General features: G+C 50.7%; 1 protein-coding gene across 4 annotated transcripts; it reads right to left on the bottom strand.

Moving 5' to 3' along the window:
* Nucleotides 1-776: 776 nt before the first annotated feature.
* On the bottom strand, nucleotides 777-19,955 carry Slc9a5 (solute carrier family 9 member A5). 4 transcript variants are annotated; one of them, XM_016005320.3, is made up of 16 exons: nucleotides 19,501-19,953; nucleotides 15,382-15,684; nucleotides 13,349-13,512; nucleotides 13,085-13,163; nucleotides 12,619-12,796; nucleotides 11,924-12,144; nucleotides 11,497-11,699; nucleotides 11,186-11,275; nucleotides 11,019-11,089; nucleotides 10,178-10,307; nucleotides 9,514-9,602; nucleotides 9,245-9,371; nucleotides 4,917-5,087; nucleotides 4,337-4,403; nucleotides 3,607-3,741; nucleotides 777-2,138 (listed from the first exon to the last, which is right to left on the bottom strand). In XM_016005320.3, the coding sequence occupies exons 1-16, from the start codon at nucleotides 19,823-19,825 to the stop codon at nucleotides 1,666-1,668; spliced, it is 2,826 nt and encodes a 941-aa protein (XP_015860806.1). In that variant the 5' UTR covers nucleotides 19,826-19,953; the 3' UTR covers nucleotides 777-1,665. The 4 variants fall into 4 exon arrangements, with proteins under 4 accessions (XP_015860806.1, XP_006986856.1, XP_076428163.1 ...); XM_006986794.4 differs by having other exon boundaries at nucleotides 4,337-4,406; nucleotides 19,501-19,952; XM_076572048.1 differs by lacking the exons at nucleotides 3,607-3,741; nucleotides 4,337-4,403; nucleotides 4,917-5,087 and having other exon boundaries at nucleotides 19,501-19,955.
* Nucleotides 19,956-20,385: the final 430 nt, after the last annotated feature.

The raw sequence follows: 20,385 nt of genomic DNA, 5'->3' as shown, positions 1-20,385 counted from the left end.
ATGCAGACACACATATCTACACAATCATAACAAAAATAAATCTTGTTTTGAGACAGTCTCTCTATATAGCCCTGGGTGTCTCTGAATTTACCACATAGACCAGGACGGCTTTGAATCCATAGAGATTGGTTGGCCTTTGTCTCTTGAAGGCTGGGATTAAAGATACGCACCACCATATCCAGCAAAAATACCAAGTTAAAAAAACAAAACAAACAAAATTTAACAGTACATTTTAAACATTGGATTTTATGGTGTTTATTCTCAAAGATGCTTTAAAAAATTCTGCAGACACAGTAGGAATTCTACTCGGGGAAGACTGTTATCTAAGGATTTCAGGACCCATACTGCTTTGATTTGTCTCATAAATTCTCAGGGTATCCAACTCCCTGGAGCTTGACTTCCTACCTGTCATATGCGGAGAGACACTTGTTCATTTGGCTCACACCTGTCCTTACATTTTCCTAGAAATATCTATGTGGCACTACATAGAGAGTTGAAGAGCTTAGACCCTGACCCAGGGGGTTCACCCTGTTGGCCTTTCTCATTTTGTGCATTCCCACTTCTAAGACACCTTCCCATACAATGGTCCCCCAGACTAGCACTCCATGCCTCCTGCTAGCAGGGTGGATAATGTTGGAAAAGTACTTATGAGGACCTGCGGGACTAAGAGTTATAAGATCTCTCTTACTATTCTCTACTCCTGAAAATCTTGCAACAGGCAGATTCTTCTTGTCCCCAACCCTGAAAGCCTGAGACAAATGGACAGGGGACATTCATCCATCTAAGAGATGTTTAATGTGTCTTGGGTTTAAGGTACAAAACACAAGGCAGGGGCGAACCCCAGGAAAGCCACGTGGCACTCAGTTAGCTGTCCCCAAACACTGTAGCCAGGAACCCTAGCCCTACGGTAACGGTGCAGTGGCCCTGGGGTACCTGCTTCCTTCTTCCTTTGGGAAAATTTTGAGGTGGTGACATAGGAGCCCAGAGGCTTCTTTGTCTCCTACTCAGAAATCTCAGCTCCATGTCTCAGAAAGTTCCAGACTTAGGCCTAGAGCAGCTGACTGGCTAAGAAGCAGCTCTGACCTAAAGCCTGGCCCGGGGCCTGGTCCTAGAAAAAGAGGCACCATTACCTCAACATCTGGCAGCAGAGGAAAGGGCTGAAGCAAGGGAGGCAGATGCCCGCTACTCCTGCAGCTGACCCACAAGTCAGCGGAGCGGAAGGCTGAGGCCTGCACCACATCCTACCCCAGCCACTGAGGACCAGCCCCTCAGAAAGCCTCACTGCCGCAGCACTGACGCTGACCTGGTACTGGAGAGGAAGTGGAGGACAGGGAAGACCAGTGTCCACAGAAGAACGATGCCCTTGCTTTGGGGGCAGGAACAGCTGCCAACGGTATGTCCAGGGAGACGCCCTAGGGAAGGGACATCAGCTTGTGGGTCTATCCCCTAGAACTCTGGACTGGATCCTGAGCCGTTTTTGAAAGGAAGAGTGGAGGGCTAAGAGCAGGGAGATTGGTAAGAAGGGTCCCTGTGAGGACCAGCCCAGGAAACCCTTCAGTCCAGGCCCCTCTGGCCCCACACGAGGCCGAGGAGGCTCCTCTCCCCATTGCTTGAGGAACACTTCCCACAGGGGCGCCACATCCTGCTCCTCCCTGAGGCCCTGGGCTACAGGCGGCCTCCTCTGTTGAACTGGATGCCCCAGTGGGAGTTGGCAGTGCCTGGACTAAGGTGGGTGTGGTCCTTGGGGCCCATGAGGGGCTGCAGCTCCTGCTGCTGGGGGATGTCAGCACTGCTCTCACTGCGAGAACGGCCAGCTTTGGCCAGGCTCGGGGGAAAGGCAAAGCTAGAGCGAGGGTCAGAAGACAGGTCAAGAGGAACCGGGGTCTCTTCCATACCCAGTGGGTGGGGAGGCAAGCGGGTTAAAGTGGGAGGCTGGGTACAGGGCGGGGATGCCAGGCTCTCCAGGGATGAGATGCTCTGGTTCCAGCCTGTCTGCATGTCCACGGGCACAATCTTGGTTGTTTCTGAAGACACATATACAGCCAGGTCCCCCTGCCCACTCTTCCAGGGTAACTCCTTCTCTGCACAGGTTGGGGAGGGGGGGATGATGCGTGGGCTCGGGCACACCTCCAGGCTTCCTGGGGACATAGAGAGAGCACATGAGTTCATTAGCAGTGAAGTGGGATCCTCAAGTGCACTCAAGGTCACCATATTATGTTCATCTGTGCTGTACACAATAAACATCTTCCTGGAAGAAAGCACCAGACTGCTTTGCTTTCTCTTGTGGTCCAGCAGCAGCACAGGGCTGCACACAGAACAGTTGTTCACGAGGGACATACTGAGCAGATGGCAATTAACTACAGCTCAAGAAAACCAAACAGGAAGGACGTCTTGCCTCCGATCACCCTCATCAGCACCAGCAACTGCATCCTGCTAAAACCTCATCCTGACCAACCAGTGAGACTGTGGCAACGAGGGACCAGTGCCAGGCCAAAGCCTTCGGAGGCAGTGTCAGGAGGATCATGAGTTTGAGGCTAACTAGTAAATGCAAGGCAAGCCTAGATTACATCGTGAGACCCTGTCTCAAAATAAACAAACAAATAAAATGAGAACCAAGGAAATCTGACTCCCATCTAGATTTTTTTAAAAAGGTTTTTCAAGACAGGGTTGTTCTGTGTAGCCCTGGCTGTCTTGGAACTCGCTCTGTAGACCAGGCTAGCCTCAAACTCACATAGATCTAGCCTCCCAAGTCCTGGGATTATAGGCATGGGCCATCACTGCCCGGCTCCAACTAGATATTTTATGAGTGAGATTTTATATATTGTCATGATATTGTGGTTGTGTTTTAAAAAGAAACACTTATCTTGTATGTTGAAGTATTTGTTGATAAAATGAGATGATATTTGAGATTTTCTTTGTAAGAACCCTGAGGAACAAGTATCACTGGTGAAGGCATAAATGAAGATGAGCTGTGAGCAGGTGATTATTGAAGCTGAGAAATGGACAGGTGAGGTTTTACTTCACTATCCTGTCATTTCATATTTTGAAATTTTCTGTAATAAACTTCTCTAATGTCCCCTGAGTATTTGTGCCAACTACCACTGAAACCCTAGCATTAGGAGGGAGATCTCCGCATGCAGAAACATGTATACTGCTTTTTTATTCACAAGGATTCCATTTTGATAGTCCAGGTTCCTCCCAAGGTCAGATGCTGACCTCCTCGCTCAGAACTCTATGTGCCAGCAGGGGTGCTAAGCCTGGGTCATAAGAGAGCTGGCTTTTAGATCTGCTTATCACTTTGTGTTCCTCAGGCGGCAGTCTTTGAAGTCAGGTGGGTCAAATTCAAATCCCGCTTTTATCATGTGGTTCTGGACCACTCACCAGTCTCTAAGGCTCTGTGAGCTTGGTTTCCCCATCTTGGGCATTGTGAGGGTTTGAGGGAGATCACTGTATAAGGTTTCTGGTGGAGTCAAAATGCTTAGTAAATGCTGGTGGCGAATAAACTAGCAATCAGGAAGAGTGTTTCCTGAAGCAGAGGCCAGGAGAGCAGATGGAGGAAAAGCTGGCTGCACAAGGGAGAGAGAGAGCCTGCAGGGAAGTCATTACCTGCGACCTTGCCTTCTTGGAGGACCTCGCTGGTGGCTCGCGCCACGAAGATGATCCCTTCATCGTCTTCCTTCTCTGTCTCTGAACTGTCGCTTTCCTCCTCCTCCTCAGACTCCACGGTTAATATCACAGCAGCTGGACAGGGCAAAGCTGAGTCAGGGCAGCCAACCCAGTGGCTGCTTCTTGGTACCCGAAGCTAGCTCCTGCCCCCTCCCCTGGGCAAGGCCCATGTGGGCAGAGGACCTGCATCTTCCTTCAGCCTTTCTGGGTGCTGGCCTCGAGTGTTGGGCGTGAGGGAAAGGAGAGAAGATTGCACAGCTCAAGGAGCAACCTGAAGGTGCTGAGTTCTCAGAGGAAGCCATGAGGGCCACGCCAACAGCTCCTTCCGTTATCAGCCCCACAAGGCTGGAAGGTCAATTAACATTCAGCTCACAGGGAACTAGGTTTTGATGATGCACACTACAGCTTCGGTTCCACCTACCCTCCAAGGCCCAGGCCAGTCTACCCATCTCCACGACCTTTTCCAAGTCCTCAATAGTCTGTAGTCATACTCAGCCATCTTGTCATACATGGTACACTGACTGGAACTACTCCAACACTCAAGTGTGCCTATCTAGTCCCTGAGGGGAGAGGCCCAGCTCATGGTGCTAAGTGATCCCAGAGACCCTCCAGGATCTGGATGACAGCCCTCCTCCTCCTCCTCCCTTCTGTCCCCAAGCTCCCTGCTTGCCTGTGTCCGGAAAGCCCAGGTCTCGAGGAGGTTTCCCATTTGTAGCTTCAGGGTTAGCCACACCATCCTTCTGAGGACCAGAAAGCAAACCTAAGACTCTGGCCTTGGTTCTACCACCCATCCATAAACCCTAGCGAGAGTCAACAGAACAAGCCTTGCTAACCTGTGGGGGGGTGCTTATCACAACAGTTCTTCCACCCTACTATTCCCAGGTCAGCCAGGCAGGAACTGTGGCGTCTAGAGGGACTCACTTCCTACCTGGGGCTCTGGATACACGGGCCTGGATTGGCCGAAGGGCTCCTAGCATTGCCTCACCAAGAACTCTGCCCTTTTCTTGTTTCACCTCTGGTAGCAAGTGATCCCACAGCTGAGAGGCTGTCCTCCCTTTGAAGCCACGACCCGCCCCCCCCCCCAAAGGTCTCAGACAGGCCTAAAAAGAAACCCAAACCTCTATATTCATCGAACCCTGAAGGTGATTAAACAAAATGTCTCCCCGGACTGTGTTTCAGAACGTGAGGACTCAGAATTATTTGTTATCAGCCCACAGCCCCATACGAGGTGTCCCGGAGAAAAGACATGCCTTCTTGTGGCCGGCCTTGCGGGGTCGAGGTTTATTCTTGGTGAAACAGATGTTATGCTTGGTGGACTTAAAGGACTCCAGCCGTCGCTTCATGTTCTGCTGGAAGACTTCCTTGTCTTGTCGTTCCTGGGCATCCTCGGAGATGAAGTGGCGGCCGCAGCTAGCTTTGTACTGGCAATGACAGCCCGACCATGCCATGAGGCTGGGCACCTTGGCCTCCCACAGGGACCCCAGGCCACAACCCCAACATGTTCATCACGTGTCCTGCCAGTGCAGCTTTTCCACAATTAGCCATGGATTAAAAAATAAAACTAAAGGCCGGGGGTGGTGGCTCAGGCCTTTAATCCCAGCACTCAGGAGGCAGAGGCAGGCGGATCTCTGTGAGTTCAAGGCCAGTCTGGGCTACAGAGTGAGTTACAGGACAGGCACCTAAACTACACAGAGAAACCCTGTCTCAAAAAACCAAAAAATAAAAATAAAATAAAAATAAATCACACAAAAGGACTAGAGCCAGGGGCTCTGAACCAGTCAGTTCACTAGGGAAAACTTCCTTTCCCCACAAATTACTCCTCCAAACCTGGCTTTCTTCATCCTCTGCTGCCCTTTCCTCCGCCCTATCTAATTGGAAGTGATAAGAGGCAGGGGTTCTGTACTTTGTTCCCTGGGGCTACAGTAAAGCCACAGAGCCATATCCTTTGCATGTCCATTTATCTCTGTGTGGCTCACACATCCAGCCCACATAGCCCCAGGGTGCTACACAGGATCCTCTTGCTGGCTGTCTTCCTTCTAGACATTTCTACAACTACCACAACATCAGGCCTATGCTTTGGACTTTCCTAACTACCTGCCCTAGGTCCTCTTGGCCCCAGCACTGCGTACTTAATTTAGGGCCAACTCTTTATCTGCTCCTTTTAACTCTTTCTCATACAGACCAAGCCCTCCACACACTCACCCAGCTTGCCTATTTCTGCTCTTGGGAGCTTAGCAACCTTTTCCTGTATAGGGGAAGGTAATCACCAAGGTACTGCCTAGATCCTCCTGGTCACTCTGTCTTGCTTCACATTCTATCTGGTTCTTTTCCTTTCTTTCTTTCTTTTTTTCTTTGAGTTTTTCAAGACAGGGTTTCACTGTGTAGCTCTGGCTACAGTGTTCTAGAACTCTCTCTGTAGATCAGGCTGGCCTTGAACTCACAAGGGATCTGCCTGCCTCTGCGTCATGATTGCTGGGATTAAAGGTGTGCACCACCCCAACCTGGCTTGGTTCCTTTCTTCTTCCTCGTATTTTCTGTTTCTCTGAACCACTTCTGTGAGCTCCTTGACGTCTCCCATCTGCTTTTCTTCTCTGGAAAGTACCTGGAAATGCCGCCCCACCTCTAGGGCAACGTGGTCCTGTCTCCGCTTTGCTCAACTCACTCCTTCCTGCCTCCCTCAGTTCTCAGCTCCTCCCATTTCTCCTGCATCTTTACTTGGCTTACAGCAGCCACCTGACCTCCGCTTCCAGACAAGCTCCTGCCCTGGTTTTTAAGGTCCTCTCGTTGCCACTACTAGCTCCCTTTTGAGGCCAAGCGCTTATAAATTGTTTGGGACACTTTCCTTCCTGTCTAGTATTTCCTTAAACACCCAAAATGCTATTCCAGTCTGCAATGCTGCCTTCTCCCTGGTCACCAGTCCTGACCTCTGTACGTCAGCCAGTCCTTCTTCTCCCCAGGCAGAGACACTATCTGCTCTATCTTCTCCAAGGGTTCCGTTCTCTCCTTTGCTGGCTCCCTCTTCCTTTCTCCACGTATATTCCTCTGTATTATTCTTGGCTCTGTTCTCTTTTTTTCTAAACACTCTCCCCAGAGAACTTACACTCTCTCCACTTCAACTAACCCAGTGACATGATCTGCAGTTTCAAAACAGCAGGCACCAGACCAGCTGCATTTGAATCATCAGGGGGGCTTATTAAAAAACAAAGATTCTTAGTCCCGCTCCACATTACAGGATCTAAACCTCTAGGCGGTGAAGCCAAGGATATTCTATCAAGCTTCTCAGGGAATTCCGGGACAGTCAAACGAGGAGAGCTCTGCTGTGCGCGCTTCCAAATCTTTCTCTCCAGCCCCTTTATCTCTCTTAAGCTATAATCTTAATTAACTATATACTGTCTCTAATACTAATCCTGGAGAGAACATAAGGAATTAAGGACCGTGTCATGGTGCAACTAAGTGGATTCAGAACTAGATGACTAACCATACCCCAAAATGCTCCATCCATGTCAGTCTGGAGGAAAGTCTTTAGTACTATGCCACAGGGCTCTATCCCCAACTCTATCCTGTTCAATATTTATGATGATTTAGATGAATATAAAATTAACAGGCTTAGCAAGTTTTCAGATGATATGAATCTGTGAAAGAGACATTTGGTGATAGACATGGGATCCAAACGATGGAATGATGGCCAAATTAAATAAGACAACTTTAGCAAATAAGTACAAACTTACTCTAGTTCTTTTTAAATTGACGACACAAGAACTGAATCAAACCCACCAGTCAAGCGTGCATGCGCGTGCGCAGACACACAACCACGTGCTCTCTCTGAGTAACACAATAAGAAGTATATAGCACACCTGAAAGCCCCTGAATCTGCTTAAGCTGCAGATTTAATAACCAGAAAATATAAGAAATGGAGTAATGTGCTAAGTAACACTGGGATACAATCAGAAAAATCTAGAAAAATGGTAAATTCTCCAATATATAGTATCTAGTTTCTTCAATAAATAGCAAGAGGGGAAGGAAGAAGAAACTATTATAGCTTTTCTTAATGGAGGTCATATTTTCCAGATATAAATTGTGAACTTATTTTGGATCTTGACTTATGTAACCAGCTAGGAAAAACAGGTATTTATTGAACACTGACTGGGTATTTGATATAAGGAATTATTATAATAGCAGTACTATGATTTGATTTGACTTTTGAAGTGCTGGGGAATCAAACCCAGGGCCTCACAGATGCTAAGCAAATGTTCTACCGCTGTCCTATCTCCTTAGCCTAACCTTATCTTTTAACGTTCTTGAGAGCTGGAGTGGTGGTTCGCCCTTGTAATCAGAGTACTTGGGAGGCTGAGGCAAGAGAATTCCCAGTTTGAACCCAGTCCTAAGGCAACTAGCAAGACTATGTGTCAAAGAAGCCAAAATTTAAAAATAAGATAAAATAAACAAAGAGCTCTTGCCATATAGTGAGATGTTTATTAGATGATGTGACAGGATGTCTGGAGTCTGCTGTAAGATAAAGTGTGGGCAGGGTGTGGTGGGTTATAGACCGTAAAAAACTTCATCATGCACAGATAATTATTAGAGTCGGGTAACAGATAAATCAGAGTTATTTCGTTCTCTCCACTAAAATTTTGCAAAAGAAAAACATGAAAAGGAAAAGAAAAGTTGGATGAGGTGGGTCTGACAGCTATTATCTGAGGAAGACAGGAGGGTAATGGCAGAGTGTGGAGACAGTATGAAGTCCTTAATTAGTGAGCCAAACCAGGGATCCTGGGCAGCATTAATAGGAAGTCTAGAACTAGGAAAGTTAGTGAGCCCCTACAACTTCCCCTAGACAGCCATCTAGTAGCTCCTCCATGAGGTGAGTGAGGAGAGGCTTCTCATGGCCAAAGACACATCAGAGTCAGAGGAGGGTACTGGAGACAGAGGGCCTGTGTGAGTAAAGCTGCCTGGAAACCGCTGAAGCTTATTCTGCAGAACTAGAAATTAAAGAGAGGTGTGTGTAAATTAAGCGAATTCTAACTCAGTGTTCTAAAAGCCTTGCTGCAGTACTGCGTGAGATTTGCACTTCCAAAGGCCCAAGATAATGGCCTGCTGCCCCCTTGTGGGGTTACACAAGATCCTCTCCTGGGTGGGATGGGCCTTTCCAGACACAAAGCTCCAAAGCTACCTAGTTTGCACAGGCTAATCCACCTCTGCCCTGTTAAACTGGTTCCAAAGGCCTCCTCAGGTCCCTGCTTCCATCTCTGACCTGCTTCTCCAAGCTCCTTCTCCTCTATCTCTTCCTCTCCCCTCAGGGATAATGTCCATGTCCTGTGTGCTCCTCTCCTTAACACCCAGCCTCTAATCCAAAGTGCTTCCTGCTAGAGTCCCAACTGGGTCAGTGCCTACGAATCCACAACAACAGCTAATATGATATACACCCTGCAGCACTTCCTCCAAGTCAACCAGAGCAAAGGACGAAACCCGCCGTCTTCAACTGGGCATTCACAACCGGACACAAGCTGGTACCAAGTGCCTCTTAAGTCTCTGGCCAAGGCCCCTGCAGTCCACTCCCCACCACCCTCAGGGCTCTCACCCTGCGCCGTGGCTTGTAGAGGCCTCCACAGAGCAGGTGATGCATCACAGCATCCTCCCGGTCCCGGCCACTGCGTACTGTGTCAATCACTTGCAGATCCAGACAGGCTCCACTACCACTCTCCCTCCTGCAGGAGGCAGGGACATGTGTGCTGAGGGGTGGGTGGCAGGGGTGAGGGGAGGGGCAGAGGCACAGGTGCTCACAAACCGTCCCCAGGAGGGATCTGGGGAGGAGAGCTTGAGGAAGGGGAAGGGCCCTCACGGACTCACAACAGGTTGGTGACAGAGGTCTCTGCCACAGAATTTCTGCTAGGCATAGAGGGCAGAGTGAGTCCTGCCGAGGACAAGACGTGGCCTCCCTGTAGGAGTCAAGGTGGAGGTCAGGCAAGGATCAGATGATTACCCAGGCCAGAAGGTAATAAAGAGAATAACATGCGTTAACAATTATTTTGATGACTATTTTGCTTTGAGCCGTGCTTAGGATTACTTGGGTTCTCCAACACTATGCAAGAGCTGAACCACTGAGCGACACCCCCAGGCATTATTTTGTTCTTTGTCTTACCAGATACGAAACACTTCACCCACTGAATTCTTAAAATCGGACCTAGGTAGTCCTATTCTTATTGCTACTCTCTCCTCACTGAGGGAACTGAAGCTCAGGCAGTGTTAGTCGCTTATCTAAGCATCGGCCTATACATGAACTGTGTCTGTGGACTCCGGAGTCCAGCTGTTTCCCACCTTTCTGTACTGCCTGTCACACTGTCAACAGCAGGCTGGCTCCAGCAGCTGTGACTTCACAACCCCGTGGAGCCAGCTGGGAATTCCAACTCCCTGGCCCCGGCTAACAAGCCTGCCTGCCTGTCATCCCTTACTGCCCGGCTCTGCTGACCATCTGTCTGTCCACTGCTGGCCTACCTGGTAACTGCTGGCCCACCTGGTCCACAAAACTGATGGCATCTCGGATGTTGAGTCTGTAGTACACATCCCAGATCTGGTCTCTGATTCGATAGGCTGACCGCCGCATCAACAGCTGACTCAGGTACTTCTTGTCGAATTGTTCCCACCTACAGAGGATGCCACGCCCAGCCCTGAGTACCGTTCTCAAGGGGTGGCTGGCTGGCCCTTCCTCAGATAGGGCAGGGACACTGCCAGCGCTGGCCTGGCTTTCTTGGAAGGAGTCTCAGCCAAAGGGAATCCCAAGGCTAGTCCCTGCTCTTAGAGCCTTTGCAGTTTTAGGAGAGAGTGTGATATTAGTTAAAGGTATTTCAAATAACTGTAAAAATTATAACCATGACAAAAACTACCAAGGATAATTATAATGGGGATTTGTCCTTGTCAGGGAGGCCAGAGGTCTCTCAGGAATCAATGCCTGTGGTTAGATCTGCAGGGTGATTCAAGTCTAAGTAAGAGGGAAGGAGACAGTGTTCTAGGAGACAGAACACATACACCGGTCTCAGTGGCCAGGCCTGGACCACAGGGTGGGCTCTGAGGCTCCAAACAGGGCCTGTGTAATTAATTATCAAGCGGACCATCAAAAACCGAACAGCGTATAAGGGGCTGGAGTCTGGCAGGCGCCGGACCATACGGGGTCTGGCAGGCCACCCTGGGGAGCTCTGTCTTATCCTGAGAACACTGGGGTGCCACTGCAGGGCTCCAGGCAAGGTCACCTAGCCTGAACCTGGCTGTGTCCCTTCTCAGGAGGGTGGCAGATCCCCCATGCCGCCCTGGCCGGCGGGGCTACTGCTGCTGAAGGAGCCTCGGGCCAGCTCCCTCACCTGTCCCTCCAGTAGTGGTAACCATGGTGCCCCACAACGTCCTCCACTGCAGCCAGAATGTGGTCAAAAGTCTAGAATGGGGGTGGGTAGGGGGACTGGATCAGGACGCTGCCAACACAGGAGAAGGGAGAAAGGGACAGGTGGAGGGATGGGGTTCTGGTACCCACGTGCTCATGCAGCTCCTGGTTCAAGGTAGGTTTGTGATGATCACTCCGCTTCACCCTCAGCCACTTGACCAGTGGCTTGATGGTCAAACCCTACGAACAGGCCGGAGGTGAGCGCTGCCCTATGCAGCTTCCCAGCAGCCTTTCTCCAAATAACCAGGCCTCAGCTCTGCCTCCACCCATTCCACTCAAGGTCCGAGAAGCCAGGTCCCTGCCTCCCGCAGTGGGAAGGGAAGCCCCTGTCCCAGAGTGTTCCAAGACTCTCCCAGGGCCTGCTGAACCCTCCCCCCGCCCAGCCTCCTGGGCACTCCCACCTGCACGATGACTGTGAAGAAAACCACCACAATAGTGGTAGCCACAAAGTAGTCCTTGGCAGGGACTTTGGTCCTGTCCAGTAGGATGACGAGAGCAAAGGCCACAGCCCCCCGAAGGCCCCCATAGGACATCACCACCTGGTCAATCTTGTCCAGAGGAACCAGCCGGAACTGATTCAGCACCCACGTCTGCAGGACTACCCCTACAGCAGGAGGGAGGCCAGCAGGAGCAAGGAGTTGGGGGTGGAGGCCACTGGGAATGGGTGGCACCAAGCATCGGGGCTAAGGCCTGGCAGGGGGTGGGACAGGTGAGCATTTAGGGGAATTAACAAGGATGTGGACTTGGATTGAGGGGTGAGTAGTGGGGTGAGAGGGCAAAGAAAAGAGACAGGGAAAAGGGCAGGGGATCAGAGGGTGTCGGCAATACCGAGGGCTCGGAAGACCAGGATGAAGAAGAGGGTGCCCAGCACCAGCCCAGAGTCCCAGGCCCATTTGGAAGAGTCCACGGCTGAGATGCCAAGCAGCATGAAGATGACTGTCTCGGCACAGCTAGCAAGGGTTTTCATGGTATATTTGACAGCTGTGCGCGACTTATGGGAGATGTTGGCTTCCACGTATTTCTTACATCCCAGGCCACACATGGTCACCCTGGGAGAGAAACAAAACCGCGGGTGAGGACGGTCCCAAAGGCTCAGTCTCACTGGGGCTTGAGCATGCTGTAGGTGGGGAGGCGGCACATCCCAGTGTGTCAGAGTCTCCAAGCTCAGGGGCGCACGAAGACCGCTCATTAGCGGTAGTTCTGGGACGGATACAGATCTCCAGGCTCCCCACTTAGTGCCTCTTTCTCTGAGTAGCACACCCTCCGAGGCATCCTTTAGGGTGCCATACCCGTAACAACCAGTGGTTTCAGGCCGTGAAGGACACTGGCAGCTGAGCCTGCACTCCAGGGAGGGGAAGTTTGAGCCTCCAGGTGCCCAGACAGTTCTGCAAGGTTGACTCTCCACTACCACAAGGGTTCAGTGACGCCTACAGATGCCTTAAGATCCTGCCTCTGGCCAGGTGAAGTGTTACTATTTCCAGAGCCCTTTCCCAGGTGCCTGCCTGGACACCCCCAGGACTCACGCAAGAATGGCAGACAACGAGGCCATTTCAGCAGTGAGGTAGGCTGCGTAGGCGAGCAGGAAGACCAGCAACGGCTCGATGATGCGGACCCGCTTGGTGAAGCGTGTGGTCAGGGCCAGGAGGAAGGCAAAGACTAAGCCCACGGCTGCCCCGCCCAGACTGACCACAAACAGGGAGGCTGGGGGAGGAGTGGGTTGTCAGCATGACCCCTGGCCCAGACCCTCCCCAAGCTGGGCTGACAGGACTGATGCCTGGTAAGAAGTAGAGGAAGAGACCCCCGACACCTCCCACACTCCCCAGGGCTCAGGATCCCAGACCAGGATCCCAGGGCAAGCTCCTCCCAGACCCCATTTCTCCATAGAGGAGAAGTAAGAAACGAGGCCATCAGAATAGCCTCCTCTGTCCCAGTGCTGGGTAGGTGGGAAGGCGGACATTGAATGCTGGCCAAGTGTGGGGAAATACTGACCGACTCCCTTTAGGTAGTCAGTGGCCTGCACATTGGCAGGGCCCATCTCCACAAAGGAGTTGCAGACCTTGTAGAGCACCTGGACGACAAGAGGAGAGTCAGGCTGTAGGAGGCGGCCACAGAGGGGAAGTGGGTTGGAAAAGAGGAAAGCTTTTTTTCCCCCTATTTCCTCCCCAGGGGAAAGGTCAGAGGCTGCTCAGATACCCAGCTGGCAGAGCATGACATCCCAGTGTCAGGGGTTGGCGGGCCACTATGCATCCTCACCACAGTGACTGCATCATTGAGCAGGGACTCTCCAAAGACGATGATAAAGAGAGTCTCGTTGACGTGCACCTCCTCAAAGACAGCCAGCACAGCCACAGGATCCACCGCTGAGATGAGGCTTCCGAACAGCAAGAAGTCCAGCAGGCCAGCCTGGACCCGGGGGGCTATGAGGGAGAGACAGAAGACAGGCCTGACTGAAGATGACGCTGCCTCCAACAGTGCTCCTGGGACCAGCCCACAAGCTTTCCTGCCGGGAAGAAATAAAACCCAAGGGGACTTTGGAAAGGTAAAGAGACTGCTGGCTTATATTCTGGAGGCTTGAGCTGCCTGTGCCCAGGATCTGCCTTTGCAATCACCAGCTGGTGTGACATGGTTTCTCTCAGCCATGCTTCCTCCTCTGCCTAACTCACAAAACGGCAGCAAAACCATTTAGGTGGTGCTGGTAATAAAAACCGCAGCAACAGTAAAAGCAGCTGCCAGCAGGTAGAACTGGCTGCTGACTGGCTTTATTACCCAGGGTAACAGGAGACCGTTTCTCCCACACCTGTGGTTCTCAGCCAAAGGGATGTGGCATACACACAATTCTCAGCAGGAAAGGAAGGTATGAACACAGTATGAAAAGTACCATAGGTGGGGTTTGAATATGTCAAATAACCCTGTGAGCCTCAGTTTCCCAATACACAAAATGGAAATAATACTATCAACCTCAAAAAGTTCTTTATTTAGCTAGTACCTAATAAATGGTAAGGAGCCAGTACCACCTATTATTAGAATTACTACTATGATTAGAATCTGAGGTCCTCCTTTTCCTTCCTGCCCCAAATAGTTCACTTTATTTATTTATTTACTTTATTATTATTTTTCCCTCAAGACAGGGTTTCTCTGTGTAACAGCCCTGGATGTCCTGAAACTCTCTTTGTAGACCAGGCTGGTCTCAGACTCACACATAGAGATCCACCTGCCTCTGCCTCTCAAGTGCTGGGATTAAAGGTGTGTACCACTACCACTCGGCTTAGTTTCACTATTTATGAAGTCCCCAGATGGGAACTGCAAGCTTCTCCTTGTCACCTTAGAGGAAGTCTGGATTTTCAATATCAGGACTGAATGGATTCCTTGAGTCAGGAGATAAAGAAGAGCTTGGGGGAGGGCCTAAATGCAGAGCCTCAAACAAACAGAGGCTAATCGCGGGCCCTGGTATGAATGAACATAAGGGGCTCGACCTTCCCTTCCGTTAGATGAGTAAATCAGGGGCTGGAGAGGTGGCTCAGTGGTTAAGAGCACTGACTGCTCTTCCAGAGAACCCAGGTTCAATTCCTAACACCCACATGGAATTCCCAACTGTCTGTAATTCCAGTTCCAAGGGCTCTGACACCCTCATACACATATACATGTGTGCGTGCGAGTGCGTGCGTGCGTGCGTGCGTGTGTGTGTGTGTGTGTGTGTGTGTGTGTGTGTGTGTAGGCAAAAAACAATAAACATAAAATAAATCTTGAAAAAAAAAATGAGGTAAATTTTACCTCGCCAGAGTCTTTAGGAAGAGCCATTCAGAAAGAAAGCCTAGCACAGCAGCTAGCATTTTATAGATGTAAAATGCGTATTTATTAGAAATAAAGACTAGAAACCACCTGGCATAGCCTGGGCAGATTCAGAACTGTAAATCCTTGCAGGGATGGTGAGCCACGGTACCTCAAGGAAGCAGGACTGGCAAGTGGCAGCGTGGTGACAGAGGGCAGGAGGTGAGAGTGCTCCGGGAGGCTCCACACCTCAGCAGCCCACACACAGCCGGGAACCAGGTCCCTGCTCAGCTGTCACGCTGCAGAGGCACAGAGCCAACTGGCAGAGACCAAAATTAGGACCGAAGACTCTCCGGAGCACTGCCGGGCACGCCAGGTGGACAGACCTACAACCGAGCTCCCCGGGAACTCACCAGCACCTGACCTTCAGAGCTGGAGAAGGGAGTTAGGGGATGTAGCCAGCAAGGTTCGCTCTCTCTCTCTCTTTTTTAAACAGCCCAGGTCCTAGGGTTACTCACCTACAAGTCCAGCCTGCTGCAGGCCCCAAAGGGCAACACCTGTTGTGAAGGCATTCCAGAGTGTGCCCACCACAGCATAGGTGAGGATGGCACCCAAGTTGTCAAAAAACAGACGGCTCGGCATGAAATAGCCTGAGTCGAGTACAATGGGAGGGAGCAGGAAGAGGAAGAAGGTCCCTGGCTCCAGCTGGTACTCAGCCTTCTTGGCCACAGCTAAGACGATGCCTCCCAGCACCAGGCCCAGCAAAATCAGCAGGCAGCTCTCAGGGACCAGAGATGTTACCTTCCGAGACAGGTGAAAAACTGTAATGCAAGAAGACACGGGTATGAAGCCATGGAATGTCCTCCCATACCCTGGCCTACAGTATTCTTTTATTTTTATCCCCCACCCCCCCACAGCTGAGAACTGAACTCAGGGCCGCGCTCTACCACGGAGCTAAATCCCCAACCCCCAGTATTCTTCCACCCCACCCCCACCCCCACCCCCCCCACCCCCCCGCAGATAGGGTTTCTCTGTGTGGTTTTGGTGCCGGCCTTGGAGCTCACTCTGTAGACAAGACTGGCCTTGAACTCACAGAGTTCCGCCTGGTTCTGCCTCCCAGGTGCTGGGATTTAAGGCGTGCACCACCACCGCCTTGGCCTATAGTATTCTGTTTTACCAGTTTACCCAAAGTTATAATCCCTGGCTCTAGGATCAATGGAAGAAGAAAGAAATGCAGAATCTCTAGAACCCCCAGCCTCCAATGCTACAAACTCTCTGTGGCTGCAAGGCTTTTGCTTGCCTACCCCACCCCCTTCTGAAAATGCCCCTTCCTCTGTACTGCCATCCTCAGGGACTGACTGCATTTTTCTCTGACCTCCTTTATCCATAGCAATCATCTGAAGTTAAGCAAATGCTAACCAGTGTCTCTATAGCATACATAAGATTGCTGGGGGAAAAAAAAATTAGGGGCTTTAAAATCAAGCTGCAAGGCTAGGTCCTCCATTTACTCATTCTTTGACTCTCAGTTTTTGCATCAGCAAAATGGGAATAAATAGGTTGGTTATGAAGATGAAGTAAAACAACCTACTTATAAGCATTTAGAGCAGACCAATGGTCGATTTAGCAAGCTTGTCTCAAAATAAAGTCAGGACAGAGCTCGGTTATAGAACACTGGATGGCAACGTATATTCTACCAGTTATGAGGTTCTAGATTCAATCTCCAGTAACTGGTTGTAGGGCAGACAACCAAGTAAGTGGCATATACTTGTCATCCCAGCCCTTGGAAAGCTGAGGTAAGAGGATTGCTGTGATTTAGGGTAAACCTGGTTTGGGATATTTGTTTAATTTTCATTTATTCTTACTTTATGTGAATGAGTATGTAAGTGCATCATGTATGCGCCTGGTGTCTGAGGAGGCCTGTAAAGGGTGTCAGATCCCCTAGAACGGCTATCACAGGCAGTTGTGAGCTACCATGTGTGTACTGGGAACCAAAGAGGAGTCCTCTGCAAGAGTATCTATCCAATGCCTTTTTTTAACTGCTGAGCCATCTCTCCAGCCCCTCAACCTGGTTTATATAGTGAATTCAATTCAAGGCTAGCCTAGGCTATTTCTCACACACCCCCACCCCCCGCCAAGAAAAAAAACACTTAGCACATTGATTTATAGTAAGCACTTGATAAATGTTTGCTATTAATATAACATGATCTATGTTAATATAGTATTATATTATAAACACACATTGCTCACTTTAGAAGCACTGTAGGCCTCCCAACCTAATGTACAAATTTCATCATACTGGCTCAGCTTAAAAAGCTTTGTGTAGCTGGATATAGTGGCGTACGCCTTTAATCCCAGCACTCAGGAAGCAGAGGTGGGTAGATCTATGTGAGTGTGAGTTCCAAGTTAGCTAGGGCTACATAGTACTCTGTCTCAATCAATCAACCAATCAATCAATAGCTTTGTATGTAACAGTCAGGTCTCAAATGTCTTCTGACCTTATCATTTTCTAATGATGTGAACTCAGGAAAGTTTTTAAAAGATTTATTTTATTTATTATTTTTTAATGTGTATGTGTGTACTGTGTGAGTGCAGGAGTCCACAGAGGTCACAAACAGGAGTCAGATCCTCTGGAAATTGAGTTATAGACAGTTTTAAGCTGCCACGTGGGTGCTGGGAACTGAAACTGGGTCCTCTACAAGAGGTGCTCTTAACCACTGACCCATCTCTCTAGCCCGTCAGGCAAGTTATTTGATTTACTTAAACTTCAGTTTCTCCTCTTTGTATAAGAAAAATATCCATCACAAAGATGAAATATATGAAATGTGCAAAGTATACTGTCAGATCAGATACATAGTAGGCTCTCAACAAATATTAATTTGACTCCGGAGAAAAGTAATGTATCTGTCTCTAGGAAAAGAGGAGGGTGTAAAAAAAGGATTTCCAATAGTACTGGTTCTCCTACCTTTGTCCCTAAAATATGGTTCTCCCTTGGGCTCTCAGACTATGCCCCATACAGTCTCTCAGGCACTGGCAGAGGAAGGGTCCTTATTAACCTGAGCCCTGTGCCAAAACAGTGCCCTTTAGGAACTGCATCTGAAGGGCTAAGAGTACATCAACCTGTGTTGAATTCGAGGAGGGAGGACATTTTAGCTATGAAACTAGAAAGTGTTCTGGAATACTCTGCTTCTCTTTCCTCTCCTCTCCGAAGATCTTTTTTAGCTGGAGAGGATGACCTTTCCTTCCTCTCTAGGAGTTATTATCCAAACTAGAAAAGGCATGATTTATCTATGATGTTGGTGCTGTAAATCTTGAGACAGGAACTCTTCTACAATTCAGGTGTTTCTCAGCAAACCCAACCTGAAGCTTCTTCCTCCACCTTGCTGCCACTTGGGACTCCAGGGAGAGTTCAGGCACAGATCTTCCTACCTTCAGCCCCATCCTTGGTTCCCTTCTCCTCCCCTCACCACATATCAGCCCAGCCCTGCAAGTCCAGGACCTATCAAAGTCAGTTTCTCTGGCAGAATCAGGTTCCCTGATGATATTTAGAGTTCCATTTTCCAGTATTAATCCTGGGCTGCCAAGGTGGAGTGGAGAGTTCTATTCCAGCTCGATACCCTAGCAATATCTCAGGAGGAGAAGGGGGCAAACTCTAGGCTGTGAGATTCCTACATGAAGGCTTCACTGGTGAGACTGGAGTACAAGCTGTGCCAGCGTAGATGGAGAGTGAGGAGCAACGCTCAGCTATAATTAGTCACCCCCACAGCAGAGCTTGAACAACAGAGAGAAAGGAGGAGGGTCTCCGCTGGGAGGAGGGGCTGCTGGCTGTCAGAAGGGGGGAAAGAGGCACGGAAAAGCATCTCTAATGGGGGATGTGTGCGAGCGTCTGAAGCACTTCCATGGGAGGACTACAAGAGGTCGCGTATGCGAAAGCACACAGGGTAGTGAGAACACAGTAAAGACCCAATAAACTTAAGTTTCTAAAATCGTGAAGACAAGAATGTGAATTGGAGGGTGGGGTCGCACTTAGGCGCAAGAAGGTGGCAACATCTTTAAGTGGGGTCGAGAGATAAGCGACGGGGAAAGTGACAGGTTAGTACAGTTATCTCAGGAGATATTAAATCTTAGACTCTTGGCCAGGGAAGGATAATTTCTCGGAACCAGAATGCCTGGGTTCCCAGGAGAACATCATCTCTTCCATGTCCCCGTGAGTCCTCATTACTGACAGGTTTCTGAGAGGGTGGACGTCTGGAGGAGAGGCCTTACTGACGTTTACTGAGAAGTGCTAACTACAAGGGGAAGGGGAAATTGAGGAAACAGTCTGGACGTCTGGAGGAGAGGCCTTACTGGCGTTTACTGAGAAGGAGAAGGGGAAATTGAGGAAACAGTCTAACGATGGAGCTGAAGAGAGCAGAGACAGGCAGCCCTTTAGAAAGGCAAATCCTCTGAACTGCCAACCTAGAAGGGGAGGAGGGAGACCCACAAGAGGCGCAGGAACTGGGTGAGAACCGAGATTTGTGGAATCCGAGCGCAGTGGAAGACCCAGGACTGGATCTGGAGACCCAGGGGGGTTTGGAGGCGGGTCCGCTGCGGGCCGCTGGCCTGTGCGCGGGCGCGCAAACACAAACATACACACTCACCTATTTTGGCCAGGCTGGCCACCAGGATCCACAGGGCCACCAGGTAGGGCGCCTCCACCTCGTGCCACTGCCAGCGGAAGAGGGCCAAGCCTGGAGGAGGCTCACCCAACGGCACCGACTCCTGGGTGGGTTCGTCTGTGGCCCCCGCCCCCGCCGGGAGCAGCAGAAGCAGTGCGGCGCGCAGCATCCTGCAGCCTGCTTCGCCACCCTCCCGGCACTGCACGGCCGCCGGCCCCGCGTCGCTGCCGCCGCCGCCGCCGCCGCCTACCCGGCGCCCCCGCGTCACAGGCACGTGGGGCTCACTCCCCCCAATCCGGGCTCCCATGCCCCCAGGCCAGGTTCGGACCCCGAGACCCTGCCCAGGACTCTTGTTGGGATCCCCTCCTCCATCTCTTCTAGGTTAGTCTCAAATCTCCGGAAATTCCCCAGCGTGGCCCTCCTTTCCCCAGGCTCGAAACCCACTCCTTCGAGTGTGCTCCCCTACACCGCCTCTCACCCGGATTCAGAGAGGTGGCCAGCCACCGCGTCCCGGGGGCAGCGGAAAGGACAAGGGTCTCGGGGAGCAGAGACAAGCGCGGCTACTCCGCAGAACGCAGCCCAGCCGCGGGACACCGGCCCCCGGTGCCCAGGCCGCGGGTCCCGGAGCCACGCTGTGAAAACCGCAGGGGGCGGCGCGCTGCTGCCTTAGCTGCCAACACCGTCTCCCAAACCCGGGACCCCCTACCGGCCCACTCTCAGACCCGAGCTGCGCACGCGCACTGAGCACTCCCAGAAAGCCTTGATGGATGGACAGCGATGCCCTCAACGTATCCAGAAACCTCAAGGCCGGGACCGATCCCAGCTCATTCCAGGTTGAAAAAAAAAGCTCTTCCACTCCGGAACGGT

Source organism: Peromyscus maniculatus, chromosome 5 (assembly GCF_049852395.1).
Source record: "Peromyscus maniculatus bairdii isolate BWxNUB_F1_BW_parent chromosome 5, HU_Pman_BW_mat_3.1, whole genome shotgun sequence".
In the NCBI taxonomy this organism is placed as follows: Eukaryota; Metazoa; Chordata; class Mammalia; order Rodentia; family Cricetidae; genus Peromyscus; species Peromyscus maniculatus.
Note: the sequence above shows the minus strand (reverse complement) of the source record. Positions and strands in the feature narration are given on the sequence as shown.

Excerpts from the sequence above, each read along its gene's own strand:
- Slc9a5 (XM_006986794.4), bottom strand. The coding sequence starts at position 19,825 with ATGGGAGCCCGGATTGGGGGGAGTGAGCCCCACGTGCCTGTGACGCGG. Across the intron at positions 13,164-13,348 it reads TCAATGATGCAGTCACTGTG|GTGCTCTACAAGGTCTGCAA; the intron begins GTGAGGATGCAT and ends CTTGTCGTCCAG. Across the intron at positions 9,603-10,177 it reads CCATCAGTTTTGTGGACCAG|GGAGGCCACGTCTTGTCCTC; the intron begins GTGGGCCAGCAG and ends TGACTCCTACAG.